Consider the following 20,220-nt stretch of genomic DNA (forward strand, 5'->3'; position numbering starts at 1 on the left):
CATAATTAATAGGGAACACAACATTGGAATAAAGTAGGGAAATATCAGTATGAGTCATGTCCCTCCTTCAACTCACGAAGAACTTTTATTTATACCAATTTTCGATTTTGTTTTCTGCTAAGGTTGTGGTCGGGTATTATTAAGTGCTAGAAGATAAAATTAAGCTTGCATCACGATGCTATGTATGTGATAAATAATACATCATCTTGCAGATGCAGAAATCATTCGTGAGACTAACGTAGAACAAGAGCTTACAGAACTTCTCCGACGTTTCCATAGACAAACCGCTACGTCATCAAGTCAGAATGGAGCAGCTACACATAAACGAAGATCATCAGGTGCGAATGGTAATTGCGAAAAAGCAATGTAGGCGGTACAATATAAAATCCCTAACAAAAATGGTAACCATGGTACCATACAATCCGTATAAAGATGATATAGAGAACTTACGTATGAAGATGTCAAGATCCCCCGATTGAGAACTATAAATTCATTTATATTGTGCGACATGTCCTTAATGAACTGAATCAGTCGATACCTAATTAAAAGATAAAGTATTATTGAAGTATATACCATTTTGCATGGCTTTAACTAGACATAGTTCCATGGATAAGGATGTATCGTTAACTCTCAGAAAATGGCAACTATTGTGAGCATAATAATATACAACATATATGGAACATGACAGTGATGTACATTATTCATTATAACTAAAGACATGAACTGTGTACAATCAGTATGCGTTCTCAATGCAAATTCAATCCACAGATAAAACTCGCCAGCCAAAGAACACCTACTACGTTGATGTCGCTGTTGTGATAGATCCAGGAATATGGGCAATGTAAGTGTCTCTTAGCATCACACACACACACACACACACACACACACATGTATTATGCAAGTTAATTTACTGTTGTTAGTTATGTTGCGAGAATGCGAACATTTAGGAACCTCGCCTCTTAATATTGTATGTTTATTTCATACATCATATCAATCATGTCATACCCATTTGCAGATATTCATCGCTAATTGACGTAAAAAATCACCAGACAAAAACGAAGCGAGTGAAAAGGAATATAAGAGAAGCTTACTCACACATTATGAATGGTGTAAGTAAGGACTTCTTAACCATTACACACATTACGAATGGTGTAAGTATGGACTTCTTAACCATTACACACATTACGAATGGTGTAAGTATGGACTTCTTAACCATTACACACATCAGCATTCCTTTAGTTATATACTGAGTATTCTTCTAAAACAGCACGACATTATAGAACCGAACGGTCAGTCATCTAGCTGCATGGACACCATTTCGTTACGACAACTTAACTGGTTAGATTATCAAGTTACTTGGATGCATCTCATCCCTTTGAAATTGTTCTATCATTGTTCAAAAATAATTGGCTATACATTTGTAGATGTAATGACAATGACGTAAGTCCTCAACGAGGACAACGTTGATGAATCAATATTAAGCACAAGTTCATATGCTGGTCTATGAAAGGTAAATGCTAATTGCGTTTTGTTTATTGAAGTTTCATCCTCATTCAAAACAAATTATTAAACAGTTTGATGACCAACATACTTTGTTTCCTTCCGTGTCATTCGTGAATGCAACAAAGGTCATTGCCGTTGTATGTGATCCATAAATAATGTTACGTTGCAAAATGTTCTGAAAATAGTTCGAAAGAAAAGTATTGTTTTCATATTTTGATCTCGATATTGTAGCATACAAACTGTTTTATTTCTAGGTGAACCTCCTCTATAAAGGAATAGAAGACATAAGCATATCAATCTCTGTCACCCTTTCCGCATTTATATTTTTCCAGGTAAGACATTTTGTGAACCCGGGATTCCTGCACGTCATTGAGTGCTTATGACAGATTGTATGTGACAGATTGTATGTGAAAGATTATATGTGACAGATTGTATGTGACAGATTGTATATTTTGTCCTTGAGCACATGATTTGTTGTAAATTCCTCAATACAACAAATGTAACTTTTTCATTTACACTCGGAGTAGACGTGATAACAACTGTACAAACTTAAAATAATAGTTGTGATATAATTGACATTTATGGTAATACTTTTATAGCATCATATTGTCACACAAATGAAAAATTGATGCTTTGGCAGGAAGTAGAAATAGCTGTACACGGTTCAATACAATTAGTACCTCTCAAATAATTCCCATATATTTCTGAGTCAACTCATTGCTATCAAACAGATGATGCTAATCTAAACAGAAGAGAGTTGATATTTAAATCAGAAGGAGGGATGGCACTGTTAAAATGTAAATAGCGTCATTTGTATAACCTTTATGTATTTATGACAAACATTTAATTGAATAAATCTAAGTCATTCTGAAAACAATTTATGTCATCAACAAAGAGGAAAATACAAATTTTCATGAATAAAACGGCGATGGAGCCATGCCGCCGATGTTATGGTACAATAATTCTAGATAGGAATGCTTTCGGTCACCAGTAAGATAAGTGATAGCATCAATTATGTTATTCTCTTATGACCTATCTGGAAGGTTCTTCTTTAGTTATTCCAAGGTGAGGACACCTGCTTGATTTGTGTGTTCGTGACTAATGCAGATAAATACAAAATGCTATGTTTGACTCTTGTTGTTTGATTTTTGGTAAAGGAAGCAACTCGGCAAACTGTAAATATTTCCAAATTTTTACCCATTTAATTTGTGTTTATTACATTTAAGATGAATTTCTTTATAAATTGGTCACTGATCTTCTGGGTTTAATATCCATCGTGAATATAGACCATGGGGGATCTTTTCCCTTACATCATTCTACTGTTTATTGATATTTTAGCAATAATGACTGAACATGGTAACATTATTATTAGGAGTTTACAAGTAAATGCAACGAGGAGGTTTATTTCTCCCTATGATAATGACACCTCTATATTTGTGGACCATTCCTACGAGCGTTTAAATGGCTCATTACATTATTCTAGTTACATCCTGACATGTTGTCGCTACGTTTGTCTAGATAGGACACATGCTATTTAGTTTACGAGCACAACCATGGTTACAAATTTGTGTGAACCTTATAATTTCAACTGGAAAGAAAAATACGCTCAGGATATGGTAAACATTAGAGTACCCATCTAAACCAGATACAGAGCATACGCTTTGTTCTTTTCACCTGTATCATTAGCTTCAGATGCAATTAATACTAAACAAGGATCTGAAAGAATTGTCTCCCTTTGACATTTTGAGGGCTATTGCTTATCTGCCGTTGCTAAATATTTACCTTTTGTTTTCTATTTCTTAAAGCATCCATACCTCTTCCCACACAAAGATTCCAAGATGACAGTTGTTAACGGAACAAAATATATTGATGCATATAATTACATTGAAGATCTATCTAATTGGGACGAGAAACATGGCATAAAGTATGACCCTCAATACGACCACGCAATGCTCTTTACAAGGTAAGTGTATGTACTCTTGGTATAACCTTAACGATAAGGATAAAATGATTGCGTGGCATACGCTCATGTTACGCTCGGAATACGATTCATATATGTGAATGGATCGTATGCAAGTACACAGTTCTCTATTTACTCAGTAAAGCCTAACGCTTTGTATTAAAGTTAAAGCCCATGGAATATCACAGCAACTCTTGTCTCTAAAAATTAAATTACAACATGACTTAATGTGTTCCCTTTCTGTATATTTAACGCACATTTTATGAGGATCGCACATGCTTTGTAGAACTCATTTACGAACAACACTCGTCTATATATAATGCCAAGAATTGTCATAGCATTATTTCTGCAATTTGCGTCATAATTATCTTAACAATTATAAGAATAGGTAAGTTATAAATGTCTGCATTTTTTTGACATGGGTTCTCGTGTGAAAGGCTACATCACAAATGCATGTTTATTCTACCTTCGCTGGTTAGATTAGCTTATATAACAAATATAGTCTTCATGTAGACGTCATGATAATTTACCTTAGATCTATGGACCAGGTTCATTATTATTCAGGCTTCTCTGAGGTTTCTTTATAATGCTATGATCTTGTCTATAAATCAAGTTGAATTTTTATGCCAGTTTGTTGAAATGTAATTTCTACAAATACACATGACGACTATTTTTCTTTACAGCTACGATTTGTATAAACAGTCCATAGATAAAAATACTCTGTCAGGTAAGAAAGCGCGTACACAAGCACACGAATTAAGATCATCTCAGTATGCCTCTCTCTTGCCGATAACAAATAATTTGCCAAACAAATTCATAAAGATTTAGTACATGTGAGTGATACTTTTCGTTATTTAAGTTAGCATCTAATAAGAAGATGGTACAACAAAGCTGTTTGATATCAAATCGTTGAAGAGAGGAGAATAATAATATGGTTCCAGACAATGAAGATTAATTTTTGTGTCACCCAGACATTGTTCCAGTGCTTTTGTTAATAAGGCATTCGACCTATGCGCATGTGTATAACTTCATCTGTCCTTCTCCAATAACAACAATTTTCAAGTCATATGGACCATTGTTTGTACTGTTTTAATATGAACAGTTTTGCATTATGATGTACATTAACGACTAAGAAATACGTTGCTAGGTTCAACGAAAAACGTTTTTCTCTGTATGACTTTCAACAGCTTCAACAAAAACCTCTACCAAAAGACTGTAAACAAGGGTTAACAATGAGGACTGGTAAGAAGGTTTTTTTTTTCTTTCTTTTTTTCATCCTTTCATTTGTGAGTTCTAATTGAATTTCACGAAACACTAAATATGACACACGCACACTCGCACACACACACACACACACACACATATATATATATATATATATATATATATATATATATATATATATATATAGTGCGTTACATATGCAATATATATTATGTAACCCATCACTATACAGTTAAACGGTGCTAACAGGGCATCATATCAGAAAGTAGTCTTAGATAAATTAGGGGCAAGTGTTTTTACAAAGATCTTGCTATTAGATAAACATTGGCAAGTTTTTCAAACAGAAGATTTACTGTTAGATCTTAGGGGCAAAATCGTTTGTTGTTTTATACAGTTATCCATTAATTGAGGTAAAATTAGGAATAGAACATCCTTGCATGACGAAAACATTTAGTTAGTATACAGAGGTTTATAATAGGACCAGTTTTTTATGTTTCTATGTATGCATGTGTGCATAAACTTATCGGTTATTGTCGTGTGATTTTAGCATGAACACAATGAGTACGCGATGAAAACATCTGAATGCGTCACTTTAATACGTATAATGCCGCTTTTATAGAGCATATTTTACAACGTCAGACAAATCCCTTTGTGTTATCTTGCAAGTACATATTCGAAGCTCTATTTGCAAACACATACATACATGCATACACACGCACAAACACACATACATACATATGAACACACATACATACATGGCATACACACATACATACATGCATACACACACATACATACTTGCACACACACACATATATATGCATATATTCAACATGACTAAGGATTGTTTAGATGATTTTGTGTTGATGGTCATTGTACAAGTGCTATGCTATATATCTAATATATCAGATTATTCTCGTACTCCCTGTTTGTATCTCCGTAAACTTTTTATAACGTTTTATAATATGGACTGAATCATACTTACATTATGCTTTTCATCTAAGTATTTCGTTGCCAATAGGGTTTAATCAAAGTTGTAACTCTTGACATCGAGCTCATTCACTTACATTTGTGGAAATACATACTTCAGCATTCGTTATGAAAAGGTTAACCCTGTAACTGGTTGGTGGTTCAATATTTTTTATGAAACATATAATGCGTAGAATACACGGTATTTAATTATCTTTTGCTTTATAATACGCGTGTATCGGGTAAGTTTTATCATTTTTCTCAGTCGACAACATTTAAGCTTCACCGATGGTAGCCAATTCCATTATCTTTCAGTTGTGTTGGTATTTAAGGACTCTAACGTTTGATAGTTGTTTCAAGGTCTAGTTTAATTTCGATACAATTTGATTTTACACGTAAAATAAACATTTTGGCAGTTTAAATCACCTTTGGAATTACCTATAAATGTTCCTGCACCTAAATTCAGGCCTATGGTCATACGCTCTTGGATCAAGAAAATCGCTGTAAGTATTGGTGCAGGGACTAAATTTATATCAGTATGCCGGTTTTTGTCAAAGCAATCGGTTTGGCATTAGCTTTTCATTTGTCTGCTTTACAACTTATAGAGTAGAAAGTTATGAAGAATTCCACTTCATAGAGTGGAATATAAAAAGAAACTTCCAACACGTTAACCATGGATTAACGTGTCTTGTAATCAATACATTTTGCCCGTCCATCTCAGAGCCAGTAATAAGTTTGAATGTTAACATATGGGAATGCAATTATAATATATAGTTTCTTCTCATATTCATTTTCAGGTCTTGCCTATAATTCTGGGGTATGTGTTGATGGTACCAGACTTTCGGTTATACAGGCAGTTGATTATGTTCGGACGGTGAAGTCAGCAACGCATGAACTTGGGCACAAGTAAGTCACCCCTGGCAACCTATTTATCTTCAACAGTTACGTTCAGTTTCTTATCACTTCTGTTGTTCCGTGTTGGAATAATGATTTAGACAAGGGCAGCTGTCAATAGCCATCCATTCAAGGTTGATGATTTCTTCTACCTATATCACAAACACCAGATTCTCGTATTATCCGATATGTCGTGAATACAAAAAAAGGAAATTGGCTAAAATACACAAAGTATAATTATCACATGATATCCCAGATTTGAGCAAAATGCTCATCCAATTTGTTCTCGCAGATATCGTGCTCAAATCGTGGTTTTCCTCTTTCGGCTTGGGAAAATGTAATGCTGCTAAAAAGAATCCCTCTGAAAAAAGTAATAAAATGCTGATAAAAAAGGTCGATGATGGCGTTATAAGTTTTAAATTGTAAATGGTAAATATCAGAAACTGCACACATTATTTCAAGGATTCCAATAATGCGTTGGAACTGGTGTTGTGAATCTATATCAACCTAATGTGATTACGACAGACCGTGTTAGGTTTGAGAGATCACACAAAGTTCTAATTGCCCTCACTTTATTATTTTGTTCTATTCCAGCCTTGGAGCATATCACGACGGCGTAAAGGATGCTAAAGACTGTGATGCTGACGATTTATATATTATGTCTAGTGTAGTGCTGGCACCTGACCCAGCCCGTCCATACTCCAGAAATCCCTGGCTTTTCTCCAACTGCTCAGTGGAATCGTTCAAAAAGACTCTAAAGGATAAGTATGTACTATAAATATCGGCATATAACATCCTATTTCAAATTTTCTTTCGAGCATGAGGAGGAGCATACACTTTTGGAATACTCGTGGGTTTTGAATTTGAGATGACATCTGAATAGAAACATAACTTGGCCTCGCTTTAAGATGTATTCCGAGAAATGTTGGTATATGTGACATTTTCATTGTGCACTCACTTTATCCGATACTACTGAATACAAATAATAATATAATTCAGGTGAGTGACTTTTTAATTCGCAATCCTTGGAGATTCCAATCCAGGTCTGCGTGTAAGCGGCACCCATCGCCTTGCTTGCACTCACCAGTCTATATTCGATCACGACTAAGCACGCATCAACATAAAATGATGCTACTGAGCCCATGTTATATGCACTCGTGCGGAGTAGACACACTCGCATGGCGACCCAGTAATTAATTCTCATCTATCTACAGAAGCATTCTTGATTCATATGAAAAAAAAATAAGGTCTATAGGATTAGTTATAGAAAATTACAAATATACACCAAACGCAACGGAAAGTGCCATCTCTGGATTCTACAAGATAATACTTGATAATACTAGATGACAATTAACTACCAGGTTGCCATGGGAGTGTCTGCTAAACAAAGCATATAACACTGAAACAGTTGCATTAAAATTTGGTGCTATGTGCTTAGTCGTGATGGAATATGGACTAGTACGTGCAGCCAAGGCGATGGGTGCCGTTTACCTGCGATCTGGGTTCGAATCTCCATAGAGTGCGAATTAAGAATTATCTAACCTGTATGATAGTATTATTTATATTAAATAGTAATTCCTTGTATTATCAATCATATATACATACATATATATATGTGTGTGTGTGTGTGTGTGTGTGTGTGTGTGTGTGTGTTTCAGTTTCTCTCAAAGGAATGTAGTGAGGTAGGGAGGAAGGAAGGTGAGAAGATAGATAGCGAGGTACCTTTCATCTTTATCTTTGTATCCATTCAACAATTTCATTTTCTTGTTTCAGAGAGTGTGTAATGAACCTGGGTGGTGTCTTCGACGAGACGGAATGGTCGACGTTTACCAAGATGGAGCCTGGACAACGGTACAGTCCTCATGAGCAATGTCATCACATTAATGGAATCCACTCTGTCTATTGCGGGGTATGTAAATCGAGCGTATGCGTGCGCATGCTTGGGTTCTGAATTTCTGTGTACTGGCAAATGTATGTGTACAACAGTGCTGTCCAACCTTTTTGACACCATGGGCCGCGGGTTGGACAGCACTGATGTACAATAACCGTGCGTTAACTTCGTGTTCATTATCTAGTACCGTATTTCGCTTTAGAATCATCTTTGCAGCATTTAAATACAATACGAATGCAGAATACATATTTTTGTGCATGGTACAACGAAATGCCAATAAAATTTTGTCTACACAATACCCAACATAAATATTTTGATGAAAAAAAAATAAAAAAACGTGCACAAAACGATCTACTAATTTTTAATGGATTCCTCGACATGCTGTCAATAGGTATTTAGATGGAGAAAAACAATATTAAATAACCAATCGTATTATTTGACATCTAAAATAATCCAAGAACTCAAGGAACAAAATGACATACAAGAACAAAATAATTCTTAACAAATATTCATCTGCCTTGACAATATACATGAACTTTTTCTAAAGGAACATTGCCTATACAGAAGTTAGAAGAGGAATGAATTAATTAGACTGGTTAAATAGCTACAAAAAGAACACGGTCAACTCGCTGATATATATATATATATATATATATATATATATATATATATATATATATATATATACGATAAATTAGAGGTGTACCAATACTTTGGAATATAATCCACGATTGCACAAACTCGAATAGATAATTAAAAAATCCTCAAGAAAGATCAAAATAAAATAAACATGCAGAAATACAAAATAGTATGTTTCAACATAGTTCACATTGCTGACGTCGTGCAAGATGATGGCACTGTAGCTAGATTGAAATGTATAATCATTAGTTCTCTACGATATGTATTATGACGTGGCTAAAACACATGATAATCATTTAATAATTTGAAATATGTATCGGCTGATATGGAGGGCCCATCCCATGGATTATTCAGAACATATGCGCATATGGTTCACGCCATTTTATTGTTTAGCAGATTAGGCGAAATCCCAGTAATGATATAAAAGAAATCCTAGCACAGACGAGAAATATATATATATTGAGTTTTGTAGCTTGGATAGAAAACTAATTGCAAAAAACATTTCTGTAAAAAAATATTCCAGTCATGATATTTAAGTTGATAACATTTTTAGAGCTAATTAATCATATTTAAAGCTGTCAACCTACGTTGAATTAATTACTTCACTATTATTCATTTGATATTTTTGTTGAAACAATATTCAGTTTTATTCAAACTTTTTATTAGCTTTACTCTTCGGTTCGAACATTTGAAATGAGGACTACCAGCACGTACATGTTATGATATCACACACTACGTCATCAAAGGTATATTACTAGTATGTGTCATTCTTTTGAGGAAGTGAGATCTGAGTGTATGTTGAGCTATATAAACAATACCAAGCGCAATATTGCAGCAGTCAGGGACTTGGAAATGATGCAAATCTCAAAATATCAGTCCAGACTCAGAACTGTCGTCTGATTAAAATACATTTCTAATATTTGGAAGTGGGATTCGTAATGATCGAGCTTTGTTTCTTTAATTTAATAAAACAATCATTTTGGGAACGCATTCGACCGAACATGTCGTAAAAATCTATCAATCTTTTGCTGCTTTGTGTGATACTGCTCGCGTGTCTAGAGGGATCAGATGTAAGGAAATGTCATTTACTTAATTTGGATTCAACTATTTCGAGATAATACAAAATAACCGATGTTGACGTTCAAAATATATTGTCAAGTTCACGTTAGGGCCCAGTACATGTTTCATAATATGGATCTAGCAGAATTTTTTTCAGTGTACTGGATTGCACTGAAAATTTACAGAAGGAAGGAAATATATAATTAGCATAATGATGCATTTTGGTTCGCAACTACAACATTTCAACATGTGTCCCCTCCCCCATCACCACTAGCAGATAAGAGCCGTTATGGACATTGAAAAGAACCACATGTAACATGAAAATTATACAGACTATAACTGATTTCATTGTAAATCGCACCAGCTGGGTCACTTTCGCTGCCATTGGAACACATCAGTAAATTCAAAGATTCTTAACTTTTGTGCTTGGTTAGATTTTTGACCTCATACACGTCTGACATGTCGATATCGTTCATTTTTTGTAGGGTCCGATTAATACGATCTGTCAATTTATGACATGTACCGATCCAAAAACTGGTCACTGCACAGGGAAATATTACGGTGCAGCTAGAGGGACCAGATGTGGCGAAAAAAAGGTATCATCTTTGTCTCTCTGTCTGGTTATTCATATATATATATATATATATATATATATATATATATATATATATATATATATATATATATATATATATATACCCAAATTACAACTGATCTAAAAAGTTATAAAAGCTCATTCTTCACATTATATTTTTCCGGTATAAGGGTATGATGTAATCAACATAATATCTTATTTTTGATAATAATTTTTGGCAAGATGTACGATGTCAATATTTTACAGCTATTTACACTTAAATGTAGTCAGTTATTCACTCACGTATACTTTCTTGCATATCAGTCATATAAATAACTGGTGGGTGACTATCGGTGGAAAATAAATGCATGCATGCTAATTTCTTTGAGAAAGACACACACAACGCTCGCACACAAATACACACATCGATATATATATATATATATATATATATATATATATATATATATATATATATATATATATATATATATATATATATATTACAGTGGTGCATTGACGGAAGGTGCGTTTCCAATGGTTCCTAAAGGTGAGTGCATTCAAATGAGTTGGGAATTAGGTGATACCGTTGATATCCTCCACAACTCACGATTACAAAATTGTAGGTTCGAATCCAACTCAGACAAGGTAGAATCAACAGGAACAAGCCGTACATTATGCAAAGCAATTCACTCCCGTTGTCTCAGCAAGCTATATCCTCGCATGTTCTATAAAAAAAAACCTGACAATTACACAAACACATCCCGATGAATTGCTTATAAAATGTATAAATAACACTTTGTTGATTCTCTTATTACTAAGTGAAACAAAAATAAAAAAAAATATTATTATAACAGTTGCGATGATGATTATCAGATGATAATGATGATGATGATGATGTCGTTTATATACACTTGGCTATTTCACATTTATTAAAAGGAAATTCTTGCGATCTATTTGAGAAATCAAAATGGGAGTAAACTAAAGTGCTCTTTATGTTTTGCAGGTCAAGGACACATCGTATCAATTTCAGCCATTCATGACAATGGAAATTTTCTGGACTTCTGTGTTAGATAAAATATATGAAATAAATGTCTTTGCATATCAAAACACATTTATTATCTATCTATCTATCTATCTATCTATATATATATATATATATATATATATATATATATATATATATATATATATATATATATACTTACCTACAATATTCATCAACACTGTGACATCATTAACTGCAGACAATACCGTAATTTTCATGAAGTACAAATGTCAGTTTTATATATTTTAGCGTTCTATATCTGTACACGTGGCATGCCTGAATAATAAAATATATTATGTACTTTGACTTATTTTCGCTTCGAAACATGGCATCTTTTTCTAGATTTCCCGACTGATGCCAACCACAAATTTAATTACCCAAGGAGAACTTAACCACCTACGATGCAGAAAGTCATCGTTTGTCACTGACACCTTCCTAACGATAACAAAAGCTCAGCTAGTTGTCCATTAAACTTTAATTAGTGTACAATTTGTTTACTTTTATCGGGTGTTTATTTTATTTTAACCCTATGGAAAAAGATGCAACTCTCGGTTCCACTCACTTCCTGGGTATGCGTGTGCTTAAACATTATGGATAGAGCGCGAAAAGAAATAGGTTCCGGCTTTGACAGAAAAATCTGCTTGATTTGCTAACCTTACTGAAAGTGATAATATGGGTGGTGGATGGAGGTAAATCTGATAAAAGGAAATTTTGTATCATCGCTTCATTCAGTTGAAACTGTTGTCGCAGTTATTGGCATGAAACGATTTAATTTACTTTATTCCACAATCCTATGGAAGTTAAGCGATTTGCACACATTAACAGATGCAATTAGAAAACAATTATGTTGAAATCTATATCCACCTGAAGAACATCTTGCATTCACGCATTTCTAATCAAAGGAAGAACAAGACTGCAACATCATATTGAAACCGGAATACCGAATAAAATATTTTCCATCCCTCAGCATAGTAATAAATATATCGTATCGAAAATTTCATTGACTTTTTTATAACACAGCCTACATACACGGTGTCGCTCAGTGGTGTGTGTGGACACAAACTTATATCATGTAAATTATAGTGTTTGTATGATTCGCCTTAAGTTTTAATGCGTTTTTAGGACCCCTGATCTGAAGCGTAATTTCAACTCTTATGTGTATTATTTTTTTAAGTTACTATTTTTTTTCACATTGATTAAATCAACATAATATACATTTATGATTTAAACATGAAAGATGGTTTTAATCAAGAAAGTAGAACGCTACAAACACATGGTAAGCTACGCCATTCACATGAATGATTAGGCATTCACGTACCAGCACATGGAAATTAATGTGGAACAGAAGCTAATTGAAATGACGAGCCAACAACAGGCAATTAAAACAATTTGATATAGGTACTGTCGATCTAAGTCGTTATTCGGTTTATAACAGTACTGTCGAAGATAAAACTCTCTCTCTCTCTCTCTCTCTCTCTCTCTCAAATTTTACAATCATTCATATGCCAGGAGTCATTGAGGGATGACACAAGAGGATATCCACTACACTCGTCTTTGGCTCATATTTTGCTACGATGATCCAGAGATGGGGGGGGGGGCTTTGGATATTTTTTATATTTAATGTATAATAATCGATTTTTAGAACATTAAAATAGGTTTAGGAAACAACAACAACAAAACATTAAATACATCACAGTATGTGTACCAAGTAACCGAGAAATTTACCGCATGTCGACAGGGTTTGCAACTTTGTATCATTGATTATATTATATGCACTGTAGATAAATCCCAAGGAAAGTGCACACGGACTATTACGACTAACCATATTATTGTAGGTTACTTGGTGTAAGTACATTTTCAAAGTTTGTATCGATCCGAAATTCTTTTCCTCTCTAACTCCAGATTTCTGCGTACTTTTTCCGTTATGACTGAGAGGAGAGGAAGGAACAGAAAGCAGAAAGGATTGCGATTTCATTTAGCAAATGGGGATTATTAACACTTTTTATCGTTATTTTCACACATCAATAAGTATTAATGCGTGGGAAGTCATCATTGATCTAGAATCAGCAGCACACGGTTGCGATAATGTTCATATATGCGTATTATTGCGCCATGGGCGGATCACAGTTTGATAAACCAATAGTATAGGTATATAAAATATCAAATTGCTCTATACTGACACTATAAAATCCATGTCTTTTAATGTATGTGGAATATATATATATATATATATATATATATATATATATATATATATATATATATATATATATATATATGAGATTATTTAATTCGATTTCTGCTCTTTTGCAGTCACCTTTATTCCATCTGTTCACGTTCATACGGTCGTACGTAAATTCTGAATCGAGGTCGATAATCTAAATAATAGGCTAGAAATTTTGGAGTCCATTATTCTTTCTGTAACTGCATTTGTATCTCTCTTCTTTTCCTCCAATTTTATTTTCTTATCTCTTTCTACTTTATCTACTTGCATTTTTCTTCTTCCTCTTTCTGAAACTCAAACTTTCTTAACTCTAATGCCATGTTGTATTTCAATTTCTATTTCTTTACTTTTAAGGACTTAAAATATGGATACTGATACGGACTTACTGATCAAACCAAAATCATTTTCATCCAAAACATTTTTTCCATCAAATATTGGACCAAAGTAGTTTTTATCTCTTGCTTCGTTACAGAAGTCTTTACCTCAGAAAAATCATATTTTCTAGCACGCTGAAGCAATTCAACCGTTTTCAAGGAGTCTAACTGTTCCTGATTAGGATTTGAAATACAGATCTCCACTTTAGATGACACTTTTAATGGCCTGTTAGTTTCCTTAAAGATTTCTAAAATGTGTAATAATGCGTGGAATTTAGAAAAATCCAAAATAAGGTCAATCAAAATTTCCAAAAAGTTTTCTGAAATATTTTAGCAAAATTCGTATCCCAAGTCCGAATAATTTAAAGTTCTGAATAAACTTGAGTAGAATTCCGGAATGCATCCAAAAATTGAAGGCGATGATGTGCACGTGGTAGCTTACAGAGTGTTGATGTGCCAACTGTCTTTTGTTGAATCACCGTAATATAATTCCAGCTTTGAATTAACTATAAATTCCAGTGAATGTCTCTTTCCAAGAATTTGATCAGAACACTTTTATATTTCCAGAGAAAATAATCACTTGAATTCAATAATTTCTCGAAATAAAATTTCCAACAACAACAATGAAAAACTGGTCACAACATACAATACAATTTAAAAGTGTTAGATCTTAAAGCACGACTGAAAAATCCTCCCAGTTACAAATTTTCTAAAAACAAAGTATTACCTAATTGAAACTAACATTCTAGAATGATTCTAATGTTTACAAAATAAAAACCATGACATGGATTATACTTAGGAAATTCCTAAACATAGACCTTGACCCAAATAAACATATTTTCTTCTATTCATAACAATACTGATTTTAATACCATACATATGGAGAATAATTTAGCTATGTATTAGGTTCTTACACAGAATAAAATTTAAAAAATCAATTTTGCGTCAAACAGAAATGAACTCAGTTTTGGACAAGGTCAAGTCCAACATACAATGTTACATAACAATAGCATGGATGAAAAAATAACAATTAACAAACTCACTAACAAACAAAGCACATTAAATATACATAACCATATTGAGATATATGTAGGCAAACATATGTTTTCTATTTCAAATAATAATACCTGAGTTAAGTTTTCATTGCCAGATCCAACATCTGTTTCAGTGATAAGCTGTTATATTAAATTACTACACCTGACACTGTTTTGGAATTTTAGAATCTCCAGCATTTTCATATTTCTTATGTCCACCGCCTTTGTTTCTCTTCAATTTGTTCACTTATCTGTTAGTCACGTTTTACCAGTTATTTCTTTGTGTGCTCCAGTTTTATTAACTACGTCTAATCCCTGTTGATACTCTCCGATTTCTTTTCAAATTTAATTACGTCTTAACGATAATCCTGATTTCTTTTCTAAATGTGATTTATCCACATTTTTGCAAATTCAAATTATGGCAAATGGATGATGATAAATGATTGGGATGAATATTTTGAAAATCATGCATTCGAACATTATGCAACTGTATTTGAATTAGTTCGCACATAATTAAAATATACTGAAAATTGTAAATAAATTTGCAAATGCTCAAAAAGGGGTATACAGAAATTAACAGTAGATACAAAAGAGCAACGTATAAGTATAAAAATAGATCAAGTACAGTATCATTAATGATACATGATTTAAGAATTGGGATAGCACTATTGAGTTAGAATATCAAAGCCAAACAATCCTCATGAAATGTTTGACTGAAAACATGCAAACAAAATATTTGTTTTAAAAACTACGATTAAACGTCACATGGCTAAGTATGTCGAATACATTTAACTACTTCCCACTAGCGCAGTTGTGCAGGTATCTAAGCAAGTAAATGCCAAAGAGGAACTATAACAAAAAATAAAGCCAATGAACACATACCACCTAACACTATGCTTCTCTCTCTGACCGTTCCGGTGGCCTAGTGGTTAGAGCGTCCGCCTCGGATGCGGGAGGTCGTGGGTTCGATCCCCGGCCGAGTCATACCAAAGACTTACAAAAATGGTACTAACAGCTGCCTCGCTTGGCGCTCAGCATTAAGAGGTTAGTGTTAGGACTGGTCGGCCCGGTGTCTGGATAATGTGACTGGGTGGGACATCAGTGCTAGACATCACTATAAACTGCCACATTGCAGACATGACTGAAAAATTGTTAAAGCTACGTTAAAAATCAAAATCACATCACATCACATCACATTACATCACATCACATCACTATGCTTCTCTCGTGATCGTAACGTGTCCCCATACAAACTGTCTAGATAGCGAGTGAAAACAGATTATCTCAAAACGCTTGGATAAGACTAATTGGGAAGACGACCCCCGCCAGAATACCTAGTACAACCCCTGAAGTTTATTACTTAATTTGATGCAGTTGCATTCAACGGCAAGGACCACCTTTTAATGGAACAGTCAAAGAAAATAAGACAGTCTTCTTATATAATTAGTTTTCGGATGAAGTACTACTTTTGACTACTTTCGATAAGCTATGGCCTTGGTTAAAAAGACCAATATTTTCTGAATAAGGATCAATCATCTTTAGCCATAGTTTGTGTGAATATTAAATTTTAAAGTTACATAGGGAAACAATTTTATGTTGCATGTTATTATTGTCAACTTTTGTGAGGTGCAACACGGCTATATATTTACTTGAGAGCTTAAACCACAATATAATCATTTAAAAGCGTCAACCTATGACGTTTTAGGAAAACAATCAGAACATTTTGTAAATATTCAGCGTAAGAAAACATAGAGAATACACAAAATTTGATGGGGGGGGAGTGCATTTATTATACAGTATGTATAGCCAAAGTGACCTTCCAAAATGTTAAACATACATGGTCAAGTCCAATAACTAAGGATGATTTTTTAGATGTGAATTGAGCACCGACCTAATTCCTTATCAAACGGAATTGTTTGTTATCTAATCAAATTACAGCAATATACCCTTTCAGTTTAGGCAGATATGTTGACCACATCAGTGTTGTTAATGGCCAACTGTTTTCAGATCAGGAGGCCTGAAGGATCAAGCAGCTGCCCTTATCATAGAAGATCCCTTGATTATATATGTATCGAACATAATCTTTCAAAGGAATGTCTTCTTTCATATGAAAAGCAAAGTGATATCTTAAAATCGAATAATAAGGATTAACTGGCATTATTCGTGGCAAGGGGATCATATGTTTTTACACGGGGTGTGGTGGGGTCATTTCTGCATTTTTTCAGGAGGGCCCAAGATTTGAAGTTACGACTGGGAGTTGATGTATGGACAGAGGAGCATTCAATATTACTATGCCTTCAATTAAATGAATGTCCCTAACGTTGGGTAGCTCAGCTGGCTACTTTAACTATCAGACTCTCACCGGTTAGGCACGGGGTAAGTTTGGCCTGGTGTGTGTGTGATTTAAATTATTAACGTAGCTTTAACAATTGCTCAGTGCTATTGCTACGATGTCTGCACTGTGACAGTTTGTAGTGATGTTTAGCACTAGGGCATCATGCCGCAGGCATGTAGCATGATGTCCCACCCAGTCGCATTATCCTGGCACCAGGTCAACCAGTCCTAACATTAACCTCTTAATGCTGAGCGCCAAGCGAGGCAGCTGTTAGTACCATTTTTAAAAGTCCTTGGTATGACTCGGCCGGAGCGGTCTTGGCCTGGTAGGAAGTAAAGAACAACATCTTGAAGGATGATAAAGCTCTGATAAATGTGTGGAACATCAACAAGTAAATAAATGAAAGCTGATATTAAAAACGTATTGCCGTTTCTACCGACACCATGCATTGTGCTTTACAAACATTCTCTTTCTATTTGTTAGTAATATGCACATTCATTCCCATGTGAATTTTTATCATCAATAATTAAAGTTTATCCCATCTGAATAAGGCAAAATTTATAGTATAACCAAACAAAAATCCTGGTAAGCAGTACTTATTTTAGTAGTCTTCCAATCGATGAAATTGATCTTCACTTACAATAATTGATGTCGGACATCTCGATTTTGATCAGTCTGGGTAGCTAAACGACAAACATTGCACGTATGTCTGTTTCAGCAATCACATGATTCAAAAGTGATATTTGAAAAACTAAACTATGAAAGTGATTAAATATGTTTAATTTCTTAGGACTTAAATCTATAAAATGTCGCATTTCTTAGAATTAATAATTATTTTGTAAAGGAGAACAAGCTTTATCCAAATATAGTAACGTGGATACTTGCGATGGAATTTGTAATCGCAGAACTGTTAAAGCTTGTTAGTATTTTCATATCACATGAAATCAAAATTCCCACATTTCAACTAAAAACTGACAAAAGAAAGCAATCGACGCAGAGGAAAGTAGTGTCATATGGTGATAAATGTTACCCCAAAATTATCCTCTCCCTCACAGAATTAGCATCTTCAGTAAACCGTATGATCGAATAACTAAGACCGTGTAAAGATCGCATGTCCGATAGATTGGAAAAACAGAACATCTATTATACATGGGATATATATTTCAATGGATAACTCCTTGCATGATATCGTCGATTGTCGAAATTATTGAGATATTTGATCAAGCTTGTAGTATAATCAATTCCAGGCAAGTCAGTGAAGACCAATACAGAGCCTCGCAAATTTTAGGGGCAGATCACTTTATTATATAGATAAGGAACAATTACAATTTTTCATAAGTAATGTTATAACTCCGCTGACACACCTGTGTGTTGTAGATTATATATTACATGTTCCATTGTTTGCCCCAAACTCCTACAGATTTGTTCACTGTCTCCATCGTAATTATTTTTCTAATGTTCACCCTAAATATTTGATAAAGTTTCCGTATGCAGACAAATTATCGGGATGCCATTTTAAAGGTTAGGTTATTTTCCAAATTGGATTACATGATATACTTTCTTGAGTATTTGTCTGCCTCGATGTGTCTGTCCGTCTGGCCATATGCTTTATTTATTCTGAAATACTTTAATGTATCAGGATAAAAACTGTTTTTGCAATAACCTTAAGACTGATAAATGACAAACATCGATTAACTCATGCCACTGAATACAGTATTCGCACATCCCACCCCCCGTTTGTTCGTAACCCTTTGCAGATGTTAAAAACCAAAAGATATCAACGATTTTTTTAAAAAATCTCAAAACTTAGTCATTTTCATTTTTCTAATTTATAAATGACCGAGTTATAAAGTCTTTAATTCTGTCAACTTATTGGCATTTACAAAAACAGAGTGCAGATATAATGCTTACTGTTCTTGGTCCACTTCAGTAAAAAGTGTCGTCTGCCTCCAATATCTGGAATACCTAGTTTTAATATTTTTAAAACAAATTTAACCAATAGGTAACGTACATAATTAGGGAATTATTGAGATTATTAAATGCTAAATAGTATTTCATATGTTGCTTAAACAAAGATAATCCAGATTTGATGTTATTTGAAAGGCCAACGTGTTGACAATGGTTGGACACCTTGGCGACAATCAGGTTAGAAACTACATAATTAATCAAATGACTACGTTTTGTGCATTTTTTATATGCTTGATGCCCTTTGTTATGTAATCGTAGAGGGGGGGCCTGGAAAGAAATGGGATTGTGTGCGAACACTATTCTTATTAAAGAATATATTATTCTACGTCCAATCCTTTAACCAGCGTTCACTGAAAGAAAAATTCCAATTTCTTTGATTTGTTTGCGTGTTTTTTTTTACTTCATATTACATATCTAGCTTAAGTAACAGTATGAAATTTACACATGTCTGTGAATGTGCAGGTGTCATTGTGACACATTGCAATACTAAATTAAAGTATGTGGTTGGCGTCGAATTAATTCTG

At 33.9% G+C, this 20,220-nt stretch overlaps 1 protein-coding gene across 1 annotated transcript; it reads left to right on the forward strand.

The window, feature by feature from the left end:
• Positions 1 to 3,341: 3,341 nt before the first annotated feature.
• On the forward strand, positions 3,342 to 7,328 carry LOC149790306 (metalloprotease mig-17-like). Its single transcript, XM_089973195.1, has 4 exons — positions 3,342 to 3,466; positions 4,147 to 4,190; positions 6,454 to 6,562; positions 7,145 to 7,328. Exons 1-4 carry the CDS (start codon positions 3,342 to 3,344, stop codon positions 7,326 to 7,328), a joined length of 462 nt encoding a protein of 153 aa, XP_089829321.1.
• The last annotated feature ends 12,892 nt before the right edge of the window (positions 7,329 to 20,220 follow it).

This window comes from Sinohyriopsis cumingii, chromosome 10, assembly GCF_028554795.1.
Source record: "Sinohyriopsis cumingii isolate HCF-2022 chromosome 10, ASM2855479v2, whole genome shotgun sequence".
Lineage (NCBI taxonomy): Eukaryota > Metazoa > Mollusca > Bivalvia > Unionida > Unionidae > Sinohyriopsis > Sinohyriopsis cumingii.